At 49.9% G+C, this 12,022-nt stretch overlaps 3 protein-coding genes across 3 annotated transcripts; 1 reads left to right on the top strand and 2 right to left on the bottom strand.

Moving 5' to 3' along the window:
- Positions 1 to 158: 158 nt before the first annotated feature.
- Positions 159 to 1,254, bottom strand: N7509_011027 (putative 26S proteasome-associated ubiquitin C-terminal hydrolase; the record flags this gene model as incomplete). Its single annotated transcript, XM_056635664.1, has 4 exons — positions 159 to 441; positions 637 to 972; positions 1,071 to 1,165; positions 1,213 to 1,254. The coding sequence occupies 4 exons, from the start codon at positions 1,252 to 1,254 to the stop codon at positions 159 to 161; spliced, it is 756 nt and encodes a 251-aa protein (XP_056486284.1).
- Positions 1,255 to 3,800: 2,546 nt separating this feature from the next.
- Positions 3,801 to 5,674, bottom strand: N7509_011026 (putative C6 transcription factor RosA-like; the record flags this gene model as incomplete). The annotated part of the gene is made up of 4 exons (XM_056635663.1): positions 3,801 to 4,854; positions 4,907 to 5,134; positions 5,193 to 5,492; positions 5,565 to 5,674. The coding sequence occupies 4 exons, from the start codon at positions 5,672 to 5,674 to the stop codon at positions 3,801 to 3,803; spliced, it is 1,692 nt and encodes a 563-aa protein (XP_056486283.1).
- A 4,615-nt stretch (positions 5,675 to 10,289) lies between these two features.
- Positions 10,290 to 10,807, top strand: N7509_011025 (CVNH domain-containing protein; the record flags this gene model as incomplete). Its single annotated transcript, XM_056635662.1, has 2 exons — positions 10,290 to 10,419; positions 10,611 to 10,807. The coding sequence occupies 2 exons, from the start codon at positions 10,290 to 10,292 to the stop codon at positions 10,805 to 10,807; spliced, it is 327 nt and encodes a 108-aa protein (XP_056486282.1).
- Positions 10,808 to 12,022: the final 1,215 nt, after the last annotated feature.

The following is a 12,022-nucleotide window of genomic DNA, read 5'->3' as shown; positions in this document are numbered from 1 at the left end:
TCAACTTGCTCATCACGGGTATCTGTAATCATTATAGACATAATTGGATGCACAGCACATGCCACGGCATTTGAATCAGTCCGAAAGAAATTTCACAGTAGAGGGCACCTCAATAGTATTCAAAATCAAGGCACCTCTTCAGGTGTGGAACAATATCCTCAAGCACCTCTCCTGCTCTCGATCTTCTTTCTCGTCTCAGCCTTGGCAGCATCAACCCACTCATCATACTTCCCATCTCGCTCCTTAGCCCCAGCAACCCCCTTCATCATCTCCCCAATAAACCCAACAAAGTTCCACCTCCGTAGAGTATTCTCCCACTGCCACGCAGCCCTCTTCCTCTCCTCCCGCTCTAGCGTCTCGGCGTCTCCGATCTCCCGCGCCCGCGGCCGAGGATCCTGCACAACAGCCATAAGATTGAAATGTGTCTCCTCGGGCGGGTATCTAGCAATACGCTTGCGAAGCACTTCGATCACCGTCTCAGGAACGAGGCCGTATCACACGGTCCATGGCTAATGGGGTGAGGCTGCAATCCATCCAACTCATACAACGTCCCATTAACAGGCGTGTAGGCAATGAAATGGAAAACATCCCCACCCTCCTCATCCTGCGGTCTAGTCGTCTCATCGGCAAACGGACTGAGACTTTGCGAAAGTGTTGTGTGCGGTGCGAATAGCCTCCGAGTTGGATAGGGCCTCGCCGCGGAGTTCGGGCGGGAAGCCAGTTGTGAAGTCTTTGAAGGAGGCAAGCTCAGTGCCGAGCGGGATGGCGGGGAGAGGTTTAGGCGGGTTATCGTGGTTCAGGATGACGGAGAGGATAGCTTGTGTGCCGCAGGCGTTTTGGATTGTTTGCGCGGCGAAGAAGACGTTGTTCTCTGCTGCGGTCTCGTCATATGTGCCGTCGATTGGGGCCTCCGCGCGAGCCCCGGCTGCTTCGCGGGTCCATTTGAATAGGAAGATCACTCCGTAGACGGAACTGGGGAAGGTCTGTTAGTTTGGTTTTCGTCGTCTGGTTGAGCTTGAGCTTGAGCTTGCAAGCTCAACGACAGGGTAAGGAAGGGTCTGCATGCATACCCAAGGGAGCGTATTGTGTCTGCGTCGAGTGAGATGAGCTCTTCGAATTGGACATTTTGCACGCCTAGAGTCTCGATGAGGGATGTGAATACACCCTAGTCATTGTTAGTTGTTGCAGAGACAACTCCAGGGCCTTCCGTACCTCGTCAGACTCGATAGTACTCCAGCCGCCTACGTCACCCATTTTGACCAATTTAAGTTCCTTGGATGGTGTTTAAAAGTTTGCTTTGGGAATTTGGTGACGGAATGAAGGTTTCGCGGGGGTTGGTGAAGCTCCAAGCTCGGCGACGCTTGTTGACACCGCGGGACTTCAAATTCGTGTTATGTCATAGATCACGTGTGTCGATCACGTAAGGATATTAGTATGTTGCAACTTGTCGCAGCCCACCAACTTTGCTTGCTGAGGTTTCTCTTCCAGGCCTCATCATATAGCCCGTAAGTTCCCCATGAGTGGCAGCAGCGGATGATTTCTGAGACCAGCTCCCAGCCGAGCAGGAGGGAGCATCCGGCTCACCATCTCCAAGACCGTCGTCGTCACTCCACGCTTCGAGCATGTGGTGAACTCTCCATCGACGAGAACAGTACCGCCATAGGAAACAGGAGGCAAGTGTTCCTCATATTCACAAGGTTTTCCTGTGCATTGTGTTGGTATGGGAGCTTGTACTAGTCGATGTCTCTGTTTCTGTCCCCTTCTTTATCCGTTAGTGGGAGTCAAAGTTGCAAGCAAGCTCATAGCGGAGTTGAACCTACCGTTTGCGCCGAGTAGTTGCTTGTATTTGTGGCTCCATTCGACCCCTTTGTTCAATCTGTAATAAACTACCATAGTATGTGCATATGGCTTGTCTTCGATAGATGGCAAGTAAGATTCGAGACTGATCCTGAGAAAGTATTAGCGAGTTTTCCTGGAGTACACTGGACAAAAATCATTCGGAAAGTGTAAGTTGCAACTTAAAACGGGTGGTCTATACTATGGGGTTCAAAATCAAATCATGACTAAAAGCAAGCCTCTCATTGCACAAGTAAGAGGCCTAGAAAACCCTTCAATCAGAGAAAGGATTCTTTAAGTTTATATCAAAGAACCTTGGAACCCTTTGGGAGGCCTACAAGGAATATCTCGAATGTACTAGTAATATAGTGGTTTCTGTTTTCGTTTTCAATCTCTCCTTTGGTAGTCTTGCCAGTCTTTTTTGGTTCAATAGTATTTATTAATCAGACTCTCCAATATTGAGACCGAGCTCGAAACCTTGGTCTGCTAACAGTCAGCCCCAACTCCAGCTGGTGGTTCGCGTCTGACTGCGTTAAAATCGCCCAAAACATGTCGGTCATAGTCATTATATTGAAGATTATTGCATTTTCAAAAATCTTCCACCAGTACATGGGACTTTTTCTGATCACCACCAACCATTATGTGATAACCCTAGCGCGGAGCTTCTCAGTACGAATACCAAAATGTAAATTCATGCTTGTGACTGTTATGACGAGAGGCATGACCAAAGGTAAAATAAAGTTCAAATCATTCTGGGTCCTTCATCTCCGTATGCCCAATCCCTCCAAGATCAACATCACATCATAAACTCAAGAACCGAGTGCCATCGTAGACGTTCGCAAAGCATGAACCAAGCGAACACCAACCGTTTCAGCACACTCTCCTCTGACCAAACCCAACCCGAACGCACGGGATTCTGCACAACCCAAGAAGGAAGCGAAACTTGGAAGGGATAAATATAGAAGGCATGCACCTAGCGACAATTAGTATCTCTATCTTGCCGATCAACCCCCTTTCTACTACGTAGTAGGCTTGGCTCGGTGAAACCGACGACCCAATCAAATGTATCAACGGATTAAAGTAGTACATACGAGGGAGGAATGCATATATGCACAATCCAAAAGGATGACAGCATTGATTGGATTTAGGCTTCGTATCTCTCATTTTCTAAATACAGCAGCGGCCCCAACTGCCCCCTAACTTGCCACGCGAGATGCACGATCCAAGCGGGGAACGTGGATGCAGCCGAATACGAGGTTTTTCATCTGACTCTGCCCCGGAGCGGAAATTAGCGTGATGGGGTTCAAGTAAGGCTCGGGGCTGAAGGCGCCAATGAGAAATGTGGATCGTAGTTTAATTCTCGTCCTGCGCTATTCTTAGTATATTCACAATCACGAGTTTGGTACTGGTTCCTGGCGATCTTGAATGCTTCGCGTTAGGCTGGCTTGGTATGCAGCTTTAGAGATGAGGGGGGTGATGTAACTTGATTCTATGTTTAGAAAAGAGAAAATCTGCTACGTGCGTGGGATGCTCTTGATGTTTCGAGATAATGTTGTTTATGTGAGGGGGGTTTGAACTTGTGTGTGCGATTTTGATTCAAACAATGAGATCTATTCCTCATCCCAATAGATAGAAAAAGCTTTGAATAGAATTTAGAACTAAGATACAGATGCTTCCAATCATGCCAATAATAGGTTTGTAATTAAACCGGGTATATCACTTAAGTAGAAATCATTTCCTTTGGCGGGGACACAATTGCCACCAACGCTCATGCTCAGACCAAAGAGAGAAAGCCAAAAATAAAATGCAGAAAAACGAAGACAGACCAACCAGTATAGAACAGAGTTGAGTAGAATGTAAAGAGGGAAGAGGATGGTTCCTGAATCCAGACCCGAGAAATCGAACTCCTTAGTTCCTTATTTTTACACATCAAGTGTTTCAGGCAGTTTCTTGCTTTCATAAAATCATGTCCAACAGGGCTCGGGTGTAACAAGACCTGTCATTTCAAAATGGTGTGGTTGCTGATATGCATCCATATTGAGACCAAGCGAGGCATCCGCGCGAGGCAGGTCTCCGCAGAGAACAGGGTTTCCATAAGGAGGGGTATATGCTGATGAAGATGAAACCACATGACCCAGTTCAGAGAGACCAAACTGTGCGTCATGGTTATCAAGCAGTTGTGGAGACGGCGGATATAGGGTATGCGAGGAGGCAGCGGTAACATAGCCGTCTGCGAGTTGGAAGGGGGAGCCGGCAACGGTGACCGCGGGAGGAGACTGGAGAGGTGGGGTATACGCCATATATGATGGGGAAGCGGATTCAGGAGAGGTGATGGAGTAGTCGGTCAGACCGTGATATGGACTCGGCGGGCCGGGAGAGTAGTGCTCGATTGACGAGCGTGGTGACCAAGCCAGGAGACTGTGGTGGTGGGCAACAACATGGCGAGGAAAATCCATCAACGACATTGCCAGGGGCAACTCGGTGTTGAATGTACCAGTTGTATTGTACGTGGCGAGGATACGGTAGATCTCTTCTATAGGTCCGACAGATGATGCGGCGAGATACGATGCACCCATCTCAGGGTAGAAGCGATCGAGAACGACACCGACTGCGAAGAACTGAGCTAGGACTGCAAGGGCACTGGCCTCAGAATCGCCGCCTCTCAGCATAGAAGAAGGATTCCAAAAAAGCCATTGTCGGAGGACCTGGATGCGCTCAAATGACTGCTCTGCAGTTTGGGAAGGGTAGTCTTTGCGGAACTGTTTCACAAATTCAATCAACTCCAACATGCGGGAGGAGTATTCCGCATTGTGGGAGACACGACTCTGGGCAATCTGTAGCGCCTGAATGGTCTGGTCAAGCTGGGTTAAGTCCTCCTCCGGGACCAGTGAGTAATCTGAAGCGTGGAGAGAACGCTGGTTTTCAACTAATTGTGCGAGCTCGGATTCTTGTCTCCAAAATGGATACATTGAGTCGAGAACACTTGAGATACTATGCTGCAGGGATATCCATTCTGGACTAGATGGGAATTAGCTAGATACAGGGATAGGAACCTCTTAGGAGTACTCACCGATCAGTTGTTTGCCATGAGAGAAGAATAGACGCAGCGAGGGTTGCATCGCAGTTCTCCTTTGAGAAGGAACCGAGTGCATTTTGAAGCCCACGTAGAGCAGTGATTTTATGGTGATGGGCTAGTTGCTTGGTTTCCTGATCCCGTGTGAGGCAGCCAAGGTGGAAGGCCGAGAGGCCGAGGATGGCGCTCATGACAAAATCCTTTGAGAGCGCGATCGCGAGGAAGCTGGAGATTTCCTGTTAGCTTTCATGATTGAGGCTTATGTCTTTGGTTCAAGGCTTACTTGGGCATCTTATGCGCCCACACGGTGCAGGCACTCAGTCCACGCCGATGAAGATCGATCGAGAGGCCGATAATATGGTGGATCAGACGCAAGTCTGCGCGCGATAGTCCCGTCCAGCCAGATCGAGGACACTGCATCAGTTCGGGATAGGGAGGGATGCCGGAGCGATGCCAGTTGTCGATCTCCATCTCGATAGCTGGAGACATAAGTAGATCAGGCCCTCGCCGTGAGTTCGGGGGAGTTTGGGTAACTGCAACATCTTGATAGTCACAGCGGCAGTTATGCTTGGTACAATTGCGACTGCAGGATTCGAGATTAGAAATGTGCGACCAAGATGCGACTCTTGAGTTTAGATGAGGGAATAAGGCGTACCATTGTGGGAAGGTCTCGTCGCAACGAATATGGCGCTTCTTGCATGTCTTGCACCCATTTCGGGACTTGGTATGGCTCTTGCGAGGAGGACCACCACCAGGGCCGGCCATTTTGATTGATTGATTGAAAGAAAAGGAGTGAAAGAGAAGGCCTTCCACGACCGAAGAGTGAGACGATCAGAGGCGACGGTGGGGTGATGAAGATGGAAGGGTCGGAAGCCAAACAGTGGGGAGGAGGTACAACCGTTGAGCAACTCTTTTCGGAGAGTGAAGATCACAGCGAGCAGTAGGTTTATAGATGTTTATAGAAGATCTCCCGGTATAAAAATAACTTAGGGAATGTCGAGAAGGAGGTTCCGCACGTGGAAATACGAGCAGCTGCACGATTCAGCCGGTAGAGCCAAGAAATCCCCGGTGGAGAATACTAGCAGATCAAGAATCCGAAATCAAGAGGCTCGACAGTCACTTGCAGTCGAATAATATAACGCTCTGGGGGGGTAGAGGATGAGGGAGGCGAAAATCAAATGCGTCTAGGCGAGGGAGGTGGGCTGCCTTTGAGTCTTGAAGAGAGAGCTTGGATGGATAGTAATCACGTCCCGACGGTCAGGTGCAAGTTAAATCGATTAGAGATAATATTAAAATTAAAATTAAAACCAGAAATAATTCAAAAACGAAATACAATTTGAAAAAAAATTAAAAATTAAAAAGAATTAGTTCCATCTGGGAAACGAAAAAGTAAGATCAATTATAATTAGCAGGACACCCAAGTCTCCAACGATCGAAGAGTTTGAGCCTCCTAACGACCAAGATGGCACTGTCAGCTCAAAGGTTAAGCTGGACGCCACATGGAGGCCTTGGAAAAAGGTTTGTTTTTTTTTCCTTATTTTTTTTTTTTAACCAGCTGCCTTCAACGGTTTAGCTCCTTACGCTTCCAAGTCTGGGGGTCCACCCGCATGTGAGCCATCGTTTCGCGGCCCAGGGATCTCCAATTCCGTTCAGAACCAACTAAGAACGCCCTTTATGTGGCCATAGCCCCCTGGTTGATTGTTGGATTTACGAGTTGTGTCAATGTAATCTTTAAAGTGAGAGATCTCTCATTCCTGAGGAGGCACGGAAAGGGGAAATGGAAAAGGAAGGGGAGGAGGGGAGGAATGTGGTGGCGGCACATTGCTTTTTCGACCAATTTCTGCAATTTAGATTTGCTTTTAACTACTCCGTACTGAGATGCACGTACGTATACATACTAACTACCTAGGTATTTATGTACTTACATAGTAGGTGTAGACATGGTACGACGGCATACTCCGTGCTCCGTACATGTTGAGAACCAATGCGTACACCCTGTAGCATGTCCCGCCTTGGAGTACCTTTCTTTCTTTCTTTCTTTTCATATCTAAAGATGTCCTGTCCATAGTACTAGCTACTACTTACCTGTCACTAATGAACAGGATGAAGTAGGCGATTAGATCGCCAAGGGGATGTTGGATCGACCAGGATTGCCTAGCAAGGCGCGATCGGGGACCCTGGATTGTGGATCACAACGTCTAGAGCCAAGCAACTTACCGTTTACCCTGAAGAGTAAAGAGGGGCGCCCATCGCGGGTCAAGCTAGGCCAACCAAGAGTTAGGCTAAATTAGCCCGGTTCCACCCGGGCGTGAGTCAGACGGGTTGAGACGGACTGAGATTGGAAAAGACAACCGAATATGCAGATGTCTCTGCCAGAAGGAAGAGAAATGAGATGGGCTGAGAGTGCCCTGAATGGCCTCAATAGCAGTGGCAATGAGTGGTCAGAGTGGCAGTACTGGTGAAACTATGGAGTAACAGGGACTAGGTGCAACCCGATCGTCTCATGATGAATCAAATCAACTCTTCAACAATTTCACCTGGCGTCGATGGTGTGCAGTGAAGCCCGGTCTCTCGGGTCGACGGTCTTCTTCCTCCCGCGATGGCGCCCCGACATCCTGGAAACCTTGTATTTTCTTTTTCTTTTTCCCACATCTCCGTGGACGGTCCCGACACACTGGGACCAGAAACTGAAGCGAACCAGGATCCTTCCCCCTGACCTGTCAGGCAAAAGGCGTCTGAGACGCAAAAGGGGGAAATGGACAGGGATTCCACAGAGATTCAAATCGACAGGAAATCGACAGGGGTCATATACAAACTAGTAGTAGACCCATACTGTGGACGTAGGCTGATGACGACCTTGACAAATTGAGGAACGGTTGCTGCAGGGTCCAGGGGAAAGGGCAAACCCATCCCACCACCTGAAGATCCTGGAGGAACTTCGCGGGGCGAGGGAAATCTAGCTCGCTGGTCCTGACAATCGGATCGATTGTCAAGATTTCAGTGGCTGTGTGACCGCCAGTTCAAGCCCTAACGACCACGTTTTCTGGGGTGCAATATCATAGTCGGTGTGGCCTGCAGCTGCAGGCGAGAATTGAATATGTACATCGCCAGAGAAAACTTGTACGGAGTACAGCAGTACAGAGTTGTAGCAGCAGCAGCAACACAGAATAGAGCAGAGTTAATCAGAGTTAACGAGAGTTCACCAGCCCACACGTGGCTCCACGATCTCACGGTGGTACAAGCCCAAGGTTCACAGAGTCATCTGTGTGACGATCTTCTCTCAAGATCTCACCCAACCCCCTTAAGCAGAGCTAGCCAAGGGAACCAGCAGAATACAAGCAGTGGCCAAGAACCAGCCGAATACGCTTGCTGCCCTTAATGGCAAAAAAGCGGAGAATCCTATCGGGAGAAAAGGGTGAACCATGGGCTGTGCGACGGACGAGTTCGCTTCTCCGCAACATTGACAGGCCAAGACAATGATTCTGGTAACTACCAGCGGTTCTCAAGACGGTTTAGTCTGATGGAGACCTGATCAGCCTGTGCGAGAGGTTAGCTAAGGCCAGTGGGTCGTCATCGCGGTGAGGCTTCGGTACTCGCGACATGGCACCAAACAGGGTTAGCGCTCACTGCAGCATAAAGGGATCAGCACTAAACCAGAGTAAGATGGTCAATTGGGTCCAACAGAGCCGATTCGACCAATGAGACCCTACTGAAACTGATTGGATTCCCCTTTTGGGGCCCTTTTTGGGGGCCACAAGTGACGGGAGGAAGTGACAGCCCAACTCTATTCGCATGCCGTGCGGAACGGAGATTTTCTTCTTCTTCTCCCCACTGAAAGGAAGGGAAAATAAAAAGAAATAGGAACCATTTTGCGCACCCCACTCCTTCATTTCGACTAGATCAGGGGGGAGGGGGGAGGGGGGGGGAGGGGCAGGAAGCAATGTGTGTTTTCCCCGGGATAGCGCGCCAGCACCACTCCCTATGCCGGCACACCATGACCATCTGGCTGGGTATTGCTGACGCCAAAGGTAAACCCTGGATAGCCCGGTCGAAAAGAGGAGGAGACTCTCGATGTATCCAAGTCGCGGTACATCAAGGTACACCCACTCACCATTCAATCCCCAGACAACTTTTATACAATCAAAGATTACCCCAGACCCCCCCTTCTCGACCCAATCCAACACCCAACCACGCTGCAGACTCGTGGCCGCATCGAGCAAAAGCACGGCCCACGGGCCAGCAGCCACGCTAACCAACTTTATAATGCCAAGATGAGGCCATTCTAGACGAACAACCAGCATGCCTTCTTCGGAGGTTGTTGAGTCCACGTCGATCAGGTCGAGATCACCCCCCATATCAATGGACCGTTCGGCCGGGTATGGTTTATGGTTATATTGAGGCTGGTTCTGACGATCCCGACTAACTAAAATGACCCTAGCTTGGTGTGCGAACCCATTGGAAATGATCCAAAGACGGGTGAGGATCGCAGTGCCAAAATGGGTTACCAAGATCAAAGGGGGGGCGCCGCTCCGGCTATACCTACTGTCTAGGTTACAAAGTAAGAACTGGTTGCCTGGGTACTATCAAAGTATTACAATAAGGCAGACCTGAAGAGAAAATGCACAGATCGAAACCTTGGAGAATATCTCGATTGACAGCCCTCCCGCGCTACTAAATAAAGTATTAGCGTCAACCTTCTTTAGCCACCTCTTGCAGTTTGTTGCCCACCAAATGGCTGCCCTTCCACCCTCGTCTAATTAGCCCGCTACGCCTGCATTGAAGAACTGCTGTGAGGCTGAATTTCCCGCCTCTCTGGGCCTGCTTTACCATTTCTCTCTCTCTCCCATCCGTACTCCGTACTCGTACGCCTGCCATCTCACCCTGCATGAAGTCATGATGACCTTGGCACTAGGGCCAACCACTTCTCTCTGCCCAGGCTATCCGGTCTCTGTTGGTGGAAGGGAAACCCCATCCCCTCCAGCCCGGTCAGAAATCCCTGGCATCATCATGAGGCCAGCGTGATGCACAGCCAGCGCCTCCCGCGTCCTTTGTTCCGGGGCAATGCATGACTAGCAGCAGCAGCTACCAAAACCGAAACCGCCGACAGCATAGCGATGTCATGGGGCAAGCTCTATGCCACATCCTAGTTACCTATCAACCGTGGCCAGCAGCGGCTTAGGCTTGGGCTCTGTTTCTTTCTTTCTTCCATCTCATCCTAGATTCGGGGTTGCATCTCGATTCCGACGGTGTTCGAGCGTTACCCGCTGTCAACTCATCTGCTCTTAGAAGTATCCTCTTATCATCAGTCCCATTTTGATTACAATTATTCCTTTATCTCATTTTCCAAGCCACATCCCATCTGCCTAGCTTACACGCCGCAATGTTCCATAAATCATCGATGGACGTACACCTGAAAGATGGGCACATCCTCTGTGCATACTGCCAACGGCCCTCGGGCGAAGCAACTTATTCAGAGCTCGACCTGAATAACGTCCTGGGCGCGAGAAAGGGTACGTTCACCCGAGGTCATCACAGGTCCCTTGCACATGCACTTCCAAATTAAGAGGAGTCCCGATGGAGGAAGAGGGGGGGGGGCGCGAGCAAACCGCCCCCAAACCTACTGACATCTGCATCTACATCTACATCCAAACGTTCCGCCGAGAAAGCTTTTAGCGAAGCCAAGACTAACGAGGCTCCGCAGGTAAATTCGCTTGGAGTGCTGAGAACTTCACCGAGGATGCGGCCGATGTCATTCTCAAGTGGGATGGCCCCAACCACGAGCCCATGCTGCACGCGCAGCTGGAAGATGAAGGGGGCATGCATAATGAGGACACGGTCAACTTGGCGGCCTGTATCAAGAATGAGGATGGGCATCTGCGCTACATGGACTGTTTCTAAGGTGCATGCATGTTGGAGAAGCCGAGGAATGCGAGAAATGCGAGAAGTGCGAGAAGTGCGAGAGTGCGAATCGGCGCAAGGGAAGAGGAGAACCTTGGAAGTAAAAATAGAAAGTGAAGTTTATTGTAAATGCTTTTTTCTTCTCTCTTTTCGTTTCCTTTCTCATTCCAAATCTGGTAACCGGAGACAGCTTCCATAACGGTAGGCTTGATCGATGCAATGCCAAGTAGACGCAGAATCGTCACACTCGAGGTAAGGAGCATGTCGACTGCCCCTCTGGACAGAATGAGGTTAGACGATGTCAAACGGGCAGTGCATGGGGAAGTGCATGTCACACCGCAGCTGAGGCTGAAAATGAAACGATGGTCTAGGGTTGATGGCACAGGGTCCACCAAGCCAAAACAGCAAGGCCGGTAAAGGCAAAGCCTCCTGAACAAAATCCCCAAAGCTCGCCACTTTGAAGGATCCCCCCCCCCCCAAAAAGCAAATTTCGAAGAAATTAAAGCCTGGATTATCTATACCCGAAAGGTATTATTCCCGAATAGAGAGGAAACGAAGATCGCAGCTCGTGGAATGCATCCGTATGGGGGATAGCTTGACCCATCGAGCGGAGGGAGTTAGTACATAGTGGCAGGGCATCGAGTATTCTACCTGCAATAACCTCAAACGTCCGAACATGCGATCTGCAAAACTCCCGCTAATAAAAAAGAGATGCATTTCGCGAGGGACTGTGCCCAGGGTGCACCTAAGCCCCAAGCTATGGAATGTCTTAGATATTGGCAGTGGCACTGGCTTACCCACGCCCACGCCCACCACGGGAAGGTCCTTAAAAATTGGGGAAGGAAAAAAAGGCAAGGATCAAATGAGTAGCGCGGGGCGAATGAGTCCCTGCCCCCTTCAAGTTTCGTGAAAAGAAACGCGATCGGGAAAGGCTCGCGTCTTGGTCTTGGACGCCCGGGCCAATCGCTATTCGCGCCGTATACCTATGTAAGCTCGGGCACGCCCGAGGCGTCAAATAAGCGAGGTTAGAGGGTGGGGTGGGTGCTGCACAGATACCTCTGTAATGTCGCAAGGGTACGTTCCTCTGTACTCCGTACTCGTACCGACTTAATGCGTTGGAGGAGGGTGGATGGTGGAAGGTGGAAAATGCCAAAAATATCCCGAGGACCTTCAAGTTCCTAAACTCAAATCTACTAGTAAAGGGCGGAGGCAGGC

This window comes from Penicillium cosmopolitanum (genome assembly GCF_028827165.1).
Source record: "Penicillium cosmopolitanum strain IBT 29677 chromosome Unknown utg000009l:1.0-9042332.0:1.0-9050551.0, whole genome shotgun sequence".
Lineage (NCBI taxonomy): Eukaryota > Fungi > Ascomycota > Eurotiomycetes > Eurotiales > Aspergillaceae > Penicillium > Penicillium cosmopolitanum.
The sequence above is the reverse complement of the archived record's forward strand: the minus strand, read 5'-3'. Positions and strand labels throughout refer to the sequence as shown.